The 14868-nt window shown below is 41.6% G+C and overlaps 2 protein-coding genes across 7 annotated transcripts in view; one reads left to right on the top strand and one right to left on the bottom strand.

Annotated features, from left to right (window-relative positions):
* slc25a45 (solute carrier family 25 member 45) overlaps positions 1 to 5875 on the top strand; it is a 69476-nt gene extending 63601 nt beyond the window's left edge. Inside the window, exons 3-8 of one of the 3 annotated variants that reach the window (XM_080899798.1) lie at positions 2412 to 2467; positions 2567 to 2610; positions 2699 to 2770; positions 2881 to 3060; positions 3784 to 4018; positions 4464 to 5875. In XM_080899798.1, coding sequence (XP_080755924.1) covers positions 2431 to 2467; positions 2567 to 2610; positions 2699 to 2770; positions 2881 to 3060; positions 3784 to 4018; positions 4464 to 4759 — 864 coding nt within the window. In that variant the 5' untranslated portion in view covers positions 2412 to 2430 and the 3' untranslated portion in view covers positions 4760 to 5875. Of the gene's footprint in view, positions 1 to 2039; positions 2468 to 2566; positions 2611 to 2698; positions 2771 to 2880; positions 3061 to 3783; positions 4019 to 4463 lie in introns of those variants that run through there. The other 2 variants (XM_080899797.1, XM_080899796.1) reach the window with 2 other exon arrangements.
* Positions 5876 to 6003: 128 nt separating this feature from the next.
* Positions 6004 to 13571, bottom strand: LOC308407867 (solute carrier family 35 member E2A). Of its 4 annotated transcripts, none has more exons than XM_080899791.1 (9): positions 13504 to 13571; positions 12210 to 12685; positions 10506 to 10641; positions 10192 to 10319; positions 9889 to 10009; positions 9756 to 9809; positions 9393 to 9465; positions 9146 to 9291; positions 6004 to 8123 (listed from the first exon to the last, which is right to left on the bottom strand). In XM_080899791.1, the coding sequence occupies exons 2-9, from the start codon at positions 12475 to 12477 to the stop codon at positions 7895 to 7897; spliced, it is 1155 nt and encodes a 384-aa protein (XP_080755917.1). In that variant the 5' UTR covers positions 12478 to 12685; positions 13504 to 13571; the 3' UTR covers positions 6004 to 7894. The 4 variants fall into 4 exon arrangements, with proteins under 4 accessions (XP_080755917.1, XP_080755916.1, XP_080755919.1 ...); XM_080899790.1 differs by lacking the exon at positions 13504 to 13571 and adding an exon at positions 12991 to 13497; XM_080899793.1 differs by lacking the exon at positions 13504 to 13571 and adding an exon at positions 13115 to 13497.
* Between the last annotated feature and the right edge of the window lie 1297 nt (positions 13572 to 14868).

The raw sequence follows: 14868 nt of genomic DNA, 5'->3' as shown, positions 1-14868 counted from the left end.
TTAGCTGGAGAAAATTGTGGCACAACCAGTCATTGATTTCCTCAATGCATTTACCAAGAGCCTGTACAGGGCCTCGGTCTCCTGGTGACATTGTGATATATATTTGTGTGTCATCTGCATAGCTGTGATAGTTTATTTTGTTGTTGTTTATAATCTGTGCCAGTGGGAGCATGTAGATGTTAAACAGAAGGGGTCCCAAGATGGAACCTTGGGGAACTCCACATGTGATACTTGTCTGCTCAGATGTGAAGTTACCTATTGATACAAAGTATTTCCTGTTTTCTACGTATGTTTTGAACCAGTTTAGTACAGTTCCTGAAAGACCTGTCCAGTTCTCCAGTCGTTTGAGTAATATGTTGTGGTCAACTGTATCAAATGCTGCACTGAGATCCAGTAAAACTAGGACTGACATTTTTCCACTGTCTGTATTCAGACATATGTCATTAAACACTTTGGTCAGAGCGGTTTCAGTGCTGTGGTTCTGTCTAAAACCTGACTGGAAGGCATCGTAGCAATTATTCTGTTTTAAGAAGTAACTGAGCTGTTGAGAAACTGCTTTTTCAATGATCTTACTTAAAAACGGGAGATTTGAGATCGGCCTGTAGTTGTTCATTTGTGTCTTGTCAAGATTGTCCTTTTTCAGTATAGGTTTGATTACAGCAGTTTTTAGTGATTCTGGAAACACACCTGATAATAAAGAAAAGTTGACGATCTGTAACAGGTCTGACTCTAAAGTGTATTTATGATGATTCCATTTGTTTCAATATCCACTCTGTGCAGGGCAAAGCTTATTACATTTTTAAACTGTAGAGATACAATAATTTTACTGCTGTAAAAATCCAAATTTTGTCTTATGTCTTACTTCTGTCGGTGCTGTGCTTTTTGGAAATCGAATTTCCCAGAGGAACCCACCCGAGGGATTAATAAAGTTCTCTTATCTTATCTTATTTAAAATATAAATCTAATATAATCTGCTTCTTAATGTATGTTCTTTAAAATACAGCGTGTGTTTTTTAATATATTATAATTATAATAATGCATAATTATGTGGACATGCATATTAGATCGTTTTTAGTGAAAAATAATCCCTCCAGAAAGGCAGGAAAAGCCCGGAAACTTACTTTAAAACTAAATAGTATTAGTAGTGGAAATAATTTCTGGTAGCATCACAGAAATGTAGCAGTGACAATAATACTGTATGCTGTAATCGTACTGGGCAATTAGTGATACAAAAAACCTGTTTTATCCTGTGAATAAAAGTATATGTTTTTGTCAATGTACCATAATAACAGAAGCGAAACGCAATATTGTGTCAGGATAATTTACTATTTATGCACAATAAATAAAGGAGCATAGCGCGACAATTTCTGTTCAGCGCCAGACTTGCTTGTAACCTATATCACCAATTATGTTAAGAAAAATGACGCATTAACTACAACAGCAGACTGACCTTTGTGTAAATGCTTGGAGCAGACTAACCTGTGAGCTGGAGTGTTCTAGGACGTTATATTTGATCTTTGAATGGCTGCAATCCAGACCATCCGTCGCGTCTTTGTTACTTCGGAAACATGGCTGGAACAATTTCTCTTCAACGACGTAATCCGATAACAACCGATCTCTTTACCCGTCGGCTTCCCGTGGCTGTCATGCGACCGGCTATTGCAGTTAATAATACAACAGCTTCTTGACATTTTTGTGTTTCTTTTTATCGCTGTGTGACTGATTTTAATTGAAAGCCTGCGTGCGCTAGTACCGCTTGCCACGAGTTCCCAGAATCCTTTGCGGTTCTACCCGTGAATGACGTCACATTGCATGTTAAATTTTATATTTGGGGTAAAATATCAAGTCTTTTCAAGTAAACCGGTTCAAGTCCAATTCAAGTCCCAAGTCATTGGTGTAAAAGTCCAAGTCAAGTCACAAGTCTTAGAACATTTTTTCAAGTCAAGTCTAAAGTCATAAAATTAATGACTCGAGTCTGACTCGAGTCCAAGTCATGTGACTCGAGTCCACACCTCTGCCATTTACTGTTTTGGCAACCCTAAAAACCATCTTTTATGTTCATTTACTGAAGCATAATAAATGTTTTTGTTTGTCAGATGATCGTAAATAATAATAGATTGTGAGGAATGTGTGTGAAATGCCATACTGCCTTAACTCAGGCCAGAATCCATATGTTTGTGTTCTCAATCACTCCTGAAAATTCCATTTTCTGAGCCATGAAAAAAAATTGTTGTGGGATTTTCACCTTGGACTTTGATTTTGATGCAACCCCCATAGAGTACCATTTCTAAAATAAGTCACACATTAACCTCCTTGACTGCCAGACCAATCAGCTTCAGTTATGACAGCTGTAAAGCTGCATCTTTAGGTTTTATCTTTATGAGTTTTGAAACACTGTGGTTTTCTTGCAGATTTGAAACTGTAAAAGTCATGCCTCTCTTGGAATTTTTAGCTGGGAGCATTTCAGGTAGGAAAATCCTGTTTTTAAGAGAACAACAGAAAATGTAACACAGAGCAGTAATTGTCTGATTGTGGAGAAATAAAATGTTGTTGTTGGTTGTTGTAGGTGCACTGGGAATTGCAGTAGGACATCCGTTAGACACTGTGAAGGTTGCATGACACTTTGAAACCAATAAATATGACTTAATGCACAAATTGTTTCTTATTTTTTATTTTACATCTCTTCTTACATTTGTAGGTACGTCTCCAAGCCCAGTCTGTGTATAAAGGGATATTTCACTGTGTGATTAAAACATACTCTCATGAAGGGGTGGGTACCACATTTTTCCTACATTGTTTTGCAAGAAATACTGACGTGAAGTAGTGTAATGCTCCACTGGGATAAGACAGCACTGATCCTTTATGCTTTAATCACATCAGCTCCATGGATTCTTTAAGGGCATGGCATTTCCTGTGCTGACCACTGGCATCACCAACTCCGTTGTCTTTGGCTGTTACAGTAATGCTTTAGGTTACCTCACTAAGTCTCAGCGCAGTCGAGGCAAACCGGCCTCTGCTGCACAGGTCTTCACTGCTGGCTGCTTCTCAGGCCTGGTGCAGGTAAGATCACCTGATGTTCTGTGGTTGCACATGTCACTGCCATGCAACTGTGTATGCACAAAGCTTCATCTGTTAGAGCTGCAGGAGACCACACACGTTGCAAAAATCACTGCTCACACCAACATTCTAGCTGCAAGCCACGAGATACAAACATACCTACAGAAGAATCTCAACCAAGTCCGTTTGAAGTACTTTATCAGCCATTACTGCATCAGTGTGACTGCATTAGGACAGACTTTGGCGCTCACAAGCACCTACCACCAGCTTGGGAGTATTTTCCTTTGCTGAGGCATGCGCTGTGCAGCAATTTGAAACAGTTGCAGTTGCGGTATTTGTCCACCAGGTGGCTCCAACTATTCACAAAGCACATCAATTTTGTGGAAATTCATTAAGCTATTTTCTAACTCTGTTACACAGAGAACAAAAGAAAAAACAAACAAATAGACAAAAACTGTATTAAACAATTAAAGCTGGTGCTCTTGCCAAAGTAAATGCTGAAACAACAGGATTATCACTGCTTTCACAGAAATTCAGGTTTTCTTCATGCAATGTTACATCTGACCACAAGGGGGCCTCCGAGTGTTCACTGACTGCAGCTCAGAACCAGATAAGAGATTTAAGGAAATTAAAAACCAGCTCATGTTTCATAACTGAGATTTATTTACACTGCAGATCATGACTCGGCTTTACGCTACTTTAATCTTTGGGGCAATCTGTTTTCAGGTGTCGGTTTCTGCACCCATTGACCTGGTCAAGGTGCGTCTTCAGGGTCAATCGACGTCAACACGATATCGCGGACCCGTGCACTGCGTCGCTGTCATCGTGAGGGAGGAGGGGCTCAGGGGTCTGTACAGAGGAGGCCTGGCCCTCACTCTGAGGGACGTCCCCTGCTATGGGCTCTACTTCTTACCTTACGAGGTCACTCGTAAGGTTCTCACTCAAGATGGCAAAGAGCCAGGTCACAATCATAACATAATACTGGATATCATAGTGGGATAGTTTCTTGTATTCTGACAGATTTTAAAAGGACTTCATCTCACAAAAGCTGCTCAACTGGAATTAGTCATTTAAATCTTTAAGGCTTTCAGTTTGTAGCGCATGAATCCAGTAATGAGGTGAACACACATGATGAAGCTGAATATAAATATCTAGTTACTCATGAAAATTCATCTTTATTTCTTAAGTTACTTTTATGTTCAGGGATCCTGATTTTAAGGTCTCATTAAAATCTTCCCTGCACACATTAACCCACATGGATATTTTACTATATCAACCTCATATTTGGCTCTACGAGAGAGTCTGCTTTGAAAACCGTTGGCACATTTTTTGGCAAATAGTTTAATGAAAACTATTCGTTTAGAAAACTCCTCAGTATTGTCTTAGTTCTGCCTCTCTGTCCTCAGGCACCTTTGTGATATTGGTGGCAGGTGGATTCGCAGGTGTGGTGACCTGGTCCTTCGCCACGCCCATGGACGTCGTGAAAGCTCGGCTCCAGATGTCGGGGGCCGGCGGGCGGGAGTACGGCGGCGTCCTGCACTGCATGAGAGTGAGCGTGAGGGAAGAAGGAGTGAGGGTGTTTTTCAAAGGCCTCCTGCTGAACAGCCTGAGAGCATTTCCGGTCAACGCTGTCACATTCCTCAGCTACGAGAGCCTGATGAAGATTTTTTATCCACCACGAGCCAGTCACTCTTCACAGTAAAGGGATGGAGACACTGACTTCAAGGATAAAATATCTTTGAGACGATTTCAGTATAAAGAGTGTTCTCAGTTACTAAATGCTGTTTTTAAACTGCCTGTAGAATAAGTCAAAGCATCAGAAACCTGGGAACACTTTAAATTCAACCTACTGGTGAGGAAAGATTAGCTGCTGCCAGTGAGCCTCCTGCTACACGAGTATACACACTTTAGATCAAAACTGCTACAGGCAACATTTCTGCATTAACAGCATATCACAATAAAAGTGATGACTTGAAATGACTCCATAAAAAAGACCTTTTGAGTTTGTTTTTTGGGTGAGTGACAGATGTTGTATAAAACGTTGAGTCCACAAGTACAGTGCTTCAAGGATTGGCCCGAGAGCAGAAAAGGCTATGGCAAGAAAAGTAAATATTGGCGAGGAAAGATTTAATTATTACTTTAGGAGACGATGCTTTAGTGCTCTGTCAACATATTTCTCAGTGTTAAAATAACTATCAAGAAGAAATCTTGTGCACACGTGCAAAAAGTGGATACACTTTACATACCGGAAACATATCGATTGGGCAACGACCTGGAAACTCTAAGGGATTTTGTTCCAGATTGATGTGATAGCATCACGCACCTGCACATCCCTGATTTCAATCTCCCGTTTCCCCACATCTCAAAGGTGCTCTGTTGGATTGAGATCTGGTAACTATGGAGACCATTTAAGTGCAGTGAACTCATCGTGTTTAAGAAACCAGTTTGAGACTGTGATATTGCTTTATCCTGCTGGAAGCAACCATCAAAAGAAGGGTACGCTGTGGTCATAAAGGGATGGACATGGTCAGCAATACTCAAGCTTCTGTGTTCATGCCTAATTCTGGATCTGTCATCCGAATGTTGCAGTAATCTCAGCAATGTTTTTCCAGTTTTCTAACGTCCAGATTTGGTGAGCAAGTGCAAATTGTAGCCAGGAGTGGCCCCAACTATGGTCTTCTGCTTCTGTAGCCCATCTACTTCAACGTTAGACCTGTTGTGCATTCAAAGATGCTCTTCTGCAAACATTGGTTTTAAATTATTAGAGTTACTGCAGCCTGCCTATCCACTCAAAGTAGTTGGGCGTTCCTAATAAAGTGGCTGGTGAGTGCATTACCATAATCAGGATACGTGTACACTGTGTGTAAATTAACAGCACATGATACTATTAAACAGGCGGCATAGTGAAAGAAAATACTTTAATCTTCTGCACAGTGTCCATCAAACATTTTTACATCCTCTGCAAAATATTTTACACCTTTGATTTGCACAGTTCCAAACACAGCTCATCATTACCTCAACACTTTGAACCTGGTCAACAGCCTGAAAAAAAAGCATCTGCATGTTGAAAATTGCCTCCTGAAGCAGCATTTCAAAGACTCAAAGTGGAAGGTTAGTATAAAAAGATCAATTCTTAACGTCTGAATGTTCAATCAGAGCCCACACGGGAGAAAAAAAAAATGTTTTCAATGTAAAGACAAAAAGTTCAAGTCAGTTAGCTCTTGTGGTTAAACTGTGGCCACAAACATGTAAGAGAAGAAGAAAAGCTGCTTCTCGAGGCACAGCAAGAACGGTCAAACTGGAACTGAATAAGACAGACATGTCCTGGGTACGGTCAGAACGACTTTCTACATACGGGTGGAGGAACTTCCACTTTCAGGTCGGATGCTGAAATTAGAAGTAGCGAGGACAGAAGGAGGAACTGAGATTGTGTAAATTTGTAGTGACAAGCACAGGATGACTTTTGTTTTTACTGCAACTTGGGTTTTATTTTTGTTGTTTGTGGGGTTTTTAAATGCTAGAAATGCAAAATGTGGAGTAAGTTCTACAGGAAAAGATCCACAAAGAAAAACAGAACGCCTGGAAAGCATCAGCTGTTTTCCACATATGGTAAATAATTCCTTTAGTTTGAGGAACAATCAAAAGTGAGCATTTACAAGTTTCTGTCACCACATAAGAGAACCGAGTGTTTACAACTGCAGCAAGCAGAGCCGAACCAGGAAGTTTGCCATGTTTACGGCAGATGATTAGCAGGCACACAAAAAATGGTGCCCACCGAAGAGGTTCCGGAAAACTACCGCAGCTGTGGTTCTTTTATTAAGTAGTGTTTCATTTATTTCAGTTTAAAATTCATTTCTGTTTAACAACTCACCAAAAATAACAAGATGCATAAACATCTGTTAACCAAGTGATCAAAGGAACATAGTTACACTCACAGTAACGCCTCAAGTGCGGATTTTACAGTTTATTTAAAAAAAAATTAAATAAAAATACAGCTGGCGCACTGCTAGACACAAAGCTTGATAGCCACTGGCAAGAACTACAGAAATAAAACTCAAGTTGTAATAAACTGTTTTTTAAAAAGGTTATAAATGTATAAAAACAGCAGCTTGTCCATTTATTCCTTCTTTCAGTCCTCTTTTCCTGATTAGATTAACAGGGCTGCCGTCCCAGCGTGGATCAGTGGTCATGTCAGCTTTATGTGTACACAAAACAAAAAAAGTGAAAAAAGCTATAACGTTATAGAGGATGAGCATTCTCAGAATGCAATAATGTGGCATCCAAGTGTTTTACACATGGATTACTAACGTGTAAAGCAGTCTTAAGCTTTGGCTGGACAAGCCTCAAAAAAGGCCTCCTACCTCGGGCACTGGAGCCCTACACTCAGACGCTATTAAGATACATTTTACACTGGATTATACAATGAAGATTAACATTACTACAAAATTTTTAATCTTACAGTGTCCGAGCTTTGCAGTTCCCATGCGTTTAGTAGCTGCTATACCACAGATGAGAGATAAACTAGCCTGTAATGGAATGCAAATGTAGGAAAAACACCCTGAGCTTCCTTTTACTGACCAATAAAAGACAAAGAAAGGATCAAAAAGGCTTAAAGTGGTAATCCGGTCAGGTACAAAGAAATACTGGTGAGAATGTTCCACAGGATGACTGATGGCTGACTGCTCGGTCACACACCCACAGCTCATCAAGCCATCAAATGGTTTACTTTAACAGTGACACTGAAGGAACCCTGAAAGACAGAAGCTCTTGAACCGGAGTGAACTATTGATGCTTCCAGTTCATTTCAGGCAGCACTACAGCTTTAAGAGCGGGCTACTCAGTGAGACTGAGAGGCTTTGAAGTCCTGGTCGTGGAGAAGGGGTTTGTGGTTCTGCTCAGCAGCCATGGCCTGTAAGGTTGCTCTTTGGAACTGCCTGGCTTTGTTGTACAAGAAGACCCCGATGAACACGAGGACGGTCCCGGTGGCGCTGAGGATGGTTACCTGGTTGCTGAACACAATGATGCTCAGCCACACAGACAGGGCGTGCTTAACAGTACTGGCAACACTGAGGAAGAATGAGGATGATTATTACTGGGGCTAACAACAAATTCATCCAGTTTAAACTTCTTAATATGACTTTTATATGTTCATCCTTATGATCTGCATATAAATGTTAGAACGGTGAATTCTCAGATTAAACAGTCTCCAATCTTAATTTCAGCGTACATATAAGTTATCTTCATGACATATCAGACTGCTTTAAAAGCTCCTTCTCTCATTTTTTTTTCTTCTTTCGGCTCTGTGTGATGTCAAAGAAAGGAGCGATCCCTAACATGTTCTCCAAGCCTCACCAAGCTGCTGTTAGTGGGGCACAACCAATCAAAAGAAAAGGGCTAAATCAGGGGACGCCTTAGAGAGATGGAACTAAAATACCTGCACAAAGACCCGCTATAAACAGTGAAGCATATACAAAATAATCAACTCAAGCCCAAGGAAAAATATATGGAGCTGGAAATGGGCATAGTAGGCCCCCTTTAATAACTTCCAGCTATAGAATCTAAAAGGTCTATATTGGGAAATATACAGTGATATGTGCACGAGCTCATTAAGAGCATTCCCATACTGGGCACGCTCCGCCTCAGCATCTCTGCTGCCGTCTCTAGTGTTCTTGTGCAGAGCACGGTAAAGTTTAAGCATTTTGTGGTTTCACTGAAGCTATTTTAGAATCTGCAGCACACATCCCATCTGTCAGGTGGGATAGGGAGCCAAACACGCTGGACTTTGTGGATTCAGATACGCTCACTAATGGATTGGTTTGTCTATTGTAAATAGACAGCACTGAGGTGCAAATCGATGCTGTGCTGTACTGTACTAGTACAGCAGAGAACAGACTTTAGTCAGTGCCGGTGAGATGATAAGATAAGATGATACTGGTGTAAATTGAAAATCTGCAAATGCAACAAGTGGTTATCTACTAAGCTAAGCGTGGGCGGTTCAAATACATCAATTAATTAACTGTAGCAGGAACTATGGCCTCCAAGAAACTCATGGCATGCAGGATAAAGTGCTTCTGACTTTGTGTCCTACCTGAAAGTAACAGGAGAAATCCTTCCCATGAGCGCATAGGCAGTGACGCTCTGCAGGTGGAACAGGCAACCATCGAAAAGCAGCAACAGGATGATGTCCTGACTAAAGATCAAGCTCTGTCCGCTCTTCCCAACCGTGGGGATATCCTGGAAATTAAACAGAACCATCAAGAAAGTTACCCGCTTGTTTTCTTAAGCATTGTAGGGCCTAACAAGTCTGGAAATTAAGAACTTCTGTTTTGCCTCACCAAAAGGAACAGCCAGGCAGGTATGAGCATGATGACTGCTGCCGCACTGGTGTAGAACTGCAGCTCGGGAGGGCTGAAATAACACAACCAAGTTTAAAAAAAAAAAAAAAAAAAAAAAGAGCTGTGTGTTTACCCCATCAGCCTTTTACAGCTTAGAGTCAAAAAGCTGCATTAAATGCTTTCACTGAAGTCTTTTAAAGGGTTTAATTATCCATTTTGCACTTGTTTTTCTTCAGTTATGATCATGTACAATGTGCCGTTTGTCTCTATTTGTATGTATGTGCTTTTTGTACACAGGTCTCTCTTGAAAGGCAGACCTCGCTCTCAGTGAGACTACCCGTTTAAATTAAAGCATGATTTTACCTGAATTTGTATGTGTCTCCACTTAGCAGTTTTTTGGAGAATACATTCTGTAAGCTGAGATCAGAGAGACAAGAGTTAGGGCAAAGTAGGGAATACACCGCTGGTGGAAAAGCTGTGCTGTGTGCTCCAGTACCAGTCCATGATGTTGGTGGAGAGAGCAGCGGAGAAGCCGAGCATGTTGAAGCTGATCTCGGTGGCTGTGCAGAGGCCCAGGCCGGCCATGACTGGGAACAGGGACAGATTCACCCACAGCCCTGCACACAAAAGGGATAGGTGAAATGAATCCCCGTGTTTATCTAAACTAAACCAGCAACCAGAGCTGCGGCTGCCTAACTGGTCTGACTCCACCCAGGCACGCCAACACCAATAAGGCGTTCACTGTTCCTTCGCATATGAAAGACACGCCCTGAAGCCAGCACAGCAACGTGAACTTTACCCGTGTACTCCCCGAGGATCAGTCTTGACATGATGACTGTGAAAATGGGCGCCGAGCTCTTCACTGTTTCAGCGAATGACACGGCAACATTCTTCAGGCTCACCAAGCCCAGAACCACTGTGGTGAACCTGCAAGTGGAGATAATGATGGCGTCTGTGCTGAACTTGCAACAACAGTCAAGAGTAATTTCTTATCAAGCTGCACTTATAAAAAAAACAAAACACAAAATTCTCAATGAGGTCTATTTTCCTTTCAAATGCATGCATTCAATCTGTTATTAATCTGCATATTTACAGGATAGCAAACAATCTCACCTCATAAGTCCAACAAACAGCATAATCATGATGAAGTTGGAGGGGTACTCGTTTCTGGACTTGTGCTGGTACAGACAGCAGGGAACAAACATCTTTAAGCAGCCTATGACTGTGGTGGAGAGCATCTGAACAGCACCTAGCAAGAAAATGGCAGTTAAAAAACACAAAAAAATACAAAGGCAGACATTAATTTTCATGAGGGAGAAAACACTTCAAAATACTGCTGTAATGAATGTTTCCTGTCTGACTATGAGGGTCCATTCATGCCAAAAATGCTGACATCAGACTGATGTGGGATAAACAGTTGTCTATTTAAACTGAACTTCAGATCACCTGATCATTTGTGTCACTGCAATTTCACTTCTGTCATCTTGTCACACTACCTTTCACTTGGCTGTGCTGTTCTGCACGTTGCTTTGGCATGTTGTAACGGCCTGTATAACAGCTCAGGCGCGGTTCATAGTTGAACAAACAAAAATGGTATGCACATGAACATACAGTTAGCACACACAGGCAGTAGCGGTTTTTGATACGGGCGACACGGGCGGTTGCCCGGGGCGGCATCGTGGTGGGGGTGGCATCACGGGCATCGGCAAAAAAAAAAAAAAAAATTGACATCAGCCAGCGCATAGTGGGAATGGCATAGGCACCGATCGGTTTTCTACCGCCCATTTGCTGGGAGTAAGGGCGCCCTCCGTTTGCGAGGTGCGCCTGCTGCTTGCAGCACAGGGAGGAGAGGGCGGGGCGGCGGGGGATTCTCTGGCTGGCTGGAGCAGCATCTAATAACCAACTCGCAAAGTAAAACAAAATAAAAACAAACCAACAAACACGAAAACACCAGACATCATGATACAGACTTGTAATTTGCACCGATGTTTTTTCGAAATTCTATACGCGAAAAGTGAGCGCGAGAGCCCTCGGTGCGCCTGCTCGCTGCTGAAGTCAAAGTAAACTTTGTCATCTCCGCTACATACAGTCCAGTATATAGAGAGACGATACGACGAGGCTCCTGTTACAGCAGTGCAAGTAAACAAACAATATATATATATAAGAAGAGTAAAAAAATAAATATACACTTTAGGACCAGGGGTAAAGGGATCAATAACAATTTAACATTTAGAATTTAGAGTTTGATGATTTAAAGTCTCACACACAACCCCTCGAAAGGGGAGGGGCCCGGCTGCTTCCAAATAGAGCACATTTCATTCATAACGTTGTAAATCCAAGTCCATCATGTATTCATGATTTGAATCCTGGGTTGTGTGAAATGCCAGAAATAAACCCTAGACAAAGCGAATCTGTGAACTAAGGTGTAGGTTAGGTTATTAGGTTATGTTGTGGTGATTCTCGGGTTGGGGGATGGGTGTTCATACTGGAGCGCAAAATTAGGGAGTGCTCGCCCAGGGCGCCAAACAGGCTAGGACCGCCACTGCACACAGGTCCTCATTACTGGTAAATTAAAATCTCCTTGAATGCACCAAACCACCTACCCACAGCTGCACTGGTAGTTTTACAATCTAAAACAATAAGTATTGTCTCAGCAAGCCGTTCTTGAGTTTTATGTGAAAGTTGCCCTTCATCAATCTGAATCACAATGGCTTTTCATTAATCTTAAGATTCATGACTGAGGTGCACTTTTCTTATCTTGTGATTATTGCAGTTAATCAGTGTTAGAAGCAGCAGAATGATTTTACTACTTCTTACCGAGCATGCTGGGCTCTCCTTCCAGCAGCGACAGTATATATTTGTTCAGAAACAGGGTGCAGAAGCTGAAGAAGTACCAGAGACCCAGATAGGTCATGGAGCGCCAGTTGGACACCCCGGACTCTGCCTCGATCACCGTAGTCTCCGTTACCGTGATCTTCAGCACCTGCTCCCCCGGGAGGCTCTCACTGCGGGTCAGCACCACTCGCTCCTGGCGGCTACGTAACTGCGACAAGAGGCACCAGAGTGGCTGCTTGCTGCCCGGCATTATTCCTGCTGCCTGAGGGCCCCCCGCGGGCCCCACCAAAAGGGGGACTCTTAATGTGGCTCAGTTTTTTAGGGTTTGTTTGCTTGTTTGTTTTTTGGTTCTTAGTCCATCCTCTGAAATGTCCAGCAAGCTACCTCTCAGTCTTGCTGTGACTATTGGAAATCACTTCCTGTTTTGGTGTTTCCTTACTAGTCCTCTGCTGCAGATACTGGGGGGGGGAAAAAAGGAAAGATCACAGGGAAGGGAAAAAATCTTTAAATAAATCACCCTGCTCTGTAATGCTGTGCCCTACTTTAAAAACCAAACAAAGCACATTTATCCCACACTGCTCCAATAGTTTACATAGAAACACAAGTGCACAGTGAAATTACTTCATAAACTGTTCAACACGGTAAGCTGTGTTATGTTATATAAAGGCAATTCACTGCATATAACGCGTATCTACTGTATCCTCCGTTGATGAAAACATGAATATAATCAGCTTGTTATGTTATTAATTTTTGCACGACTAACCTTCAGCGTTAAAGTCCTGCAAGTGAAAGGAGCAGCTGTACATGTGGCTAGGACTAGGACGGAGGACAGACGGTGAATGAAACCAGATCAAAGTTCACTTAAACCCATGATAACACTGACTTACAGCGAGGCTTCAAGGACCGCCAACGACACACAAACAAGGTTGACACGTACAAGGTTGGGGGTGGCTACTAGCTTCTTCCCGCAGAAACTCGCAGTGACGAGATAAAACTACTCAAAAATATCACGTCACGAGGAAGACCCAGCTCTTACCTCTCTCTGTAACCTGACTGCCTAGGCTTGTACAGACAAATACTGAGAAGACAGTGGTTCAGCGAGGCAACGGACTTATCACAGGAGGAAGTTTAGGTTAGCTAGCAGCCGTTGCTGGTTGTTGTTGCTGCTGCACTGAATATAACAAGGCGGGCGTCACCCACAGAGCACGCTGCGCTCTCATCCACACCGGACAACACCCACATCGCAACACCCTTCCCGCTGTTAAAGAGAATTTACCTTTGTTTCTAGGTTACATACAGTTGTGCACCTGGCTTCGAAACATGGTTGCTAACAATGCGCATGCGTCAAGTAACATCGAAAGAGCCACAGATCAGAAGTTTCAAAATAAAATCTCCAGCGGCGAATGCAGCGGTCTTCCAGAGGGTCAGGAGTTCAAGTTTGTCTCATTATAAATATCTCTCTAAACGTCTTTTTCAAACTTATTTATAGTCTTTAAAAAATCCTGGCTTTTTCTGGAGAAAAAATTAATTAATTAATTAAATTGTGCTTTTAATTTCATACTGCCATCAGCGTGTTTCCGGTGGGGCTCACGTCACACTTGACACTTGTCAAAACATTATACATTCTCTCAGCTTTCCGTCGGCACAAGAGGAATGACTTCTGCAACAGCACACGTGGTGAAGTTTGTAAAATGTTGAGAACAACATATTTTTTAATCTAATTTCATTGGTGACTATTAATACAGACGTATTAATAACCAAATAAACAATAAGCAAATAACGCCTAGCACTGTTACCAAGATGGCTCGGGATGGACAATAAAGACAGAGAAATCGGCATATTTAGAAATAAACAGTGTGTAGGAAACAAATGTGTGGTGTCAACATAAAGAAATTTCCATATAAAGAGGTAAAATATCGAGTCACATTTGACCCTGACCTCTCATTCAAGCTCAAATAAGGTCAAACATTCATAAAATGCCTTTTATCTTTAAAACTGTACTTGAAATTCTGCTGCCTTTGATTTTAATGACAACATTATATTTGACATCCAAATATCATGTTACATTTGACCGCTCACCTTTATATTACACATCTGCCTTTCTTTCAAGTTCAAACCAAAATGTGTTTTACCTTTGAAGGAATTATTCCCAAGAAAAATAATGAGCTGCCCAGTTAGTTAAAAATATACTGTAGTATAACATTACACAATAAGATATTTATTTCCATTTATTTACAAATCAATATCTATTGCCCATTACCTACTCCTCCATAATGTCTGTAATCAAAGTAAACATCTGTCATGCTACTGTAAAGTAAATACTGCACAGAGAGTGAGCTCCATTAGCGGATGTTTGTGCTCTCAAAGTGCTTTTTGTCATGAATGGATTCTTATATATGGTGTTTACAGCTTTAATATCAGACCTGGAGATGACTTCAACTACTTACCGTAATTATTGGATATCAGCATATCACATAAGTAGATTTATATTTTAACACACGTGGCTGTGGTAAGATCAGTAGTACTCTAGCCCAGTGGCATGTGTAGCTTTCATAGTTTTTGTGGTTTTGGTGGTTTTTAGCTTAGAACTGAATGAGCTGATGGGTTGGAGCTGACAAACAGGATATGGTAACCAACATGA

The sequence above is a fragment of the Rhamphochromis sp. 'chilingali' genome, assembly GCF_963969265.1.
Source record: "Rhamphochromis sp. 'chilingali' genome assembly, chromosome: 12".
Lineage (NCBI taxonomy): Eukaryota > Metazoa > Chordata > Actinopteri > Cichliformes > Cichlidae > Rhamphochromis > Rhamphochromis sp. 'chilingali'.
Note: the sequence above shows the minus strand (reverse complement) of the source record. Positions and strands in the feature narration are given on the sequence as shown.

What these genes read in the sequence shown, in the direction of transcription:
- LOC308407867 (XM_080899791.1), bottom strand. Translation starts at nt 12,477, where the DNA reads ATGCCGGGCAGCAAGCAGCCACTCTGGTGCCTCTTGTCGCAGTTACGT. An exon ending in AGGAGAGCCCAGCATGCTCG is followed by an intron (nt 10,642 to 12,209) that starts GTAAGAAGTAGT and finishes TTTTCTTGCTAG; the next exon opens with GTGCTGTTCAGATGCTCTCC. An exon ending in GATCCTCGGGGAGTACACGG is followed by an intron (nt 10,010 to 10,191) that starts GTAAAGTTCACG and finishes TTTTGTGTGCAG; the next exon opens with GGCTGTGGGTGAATCTGTCC.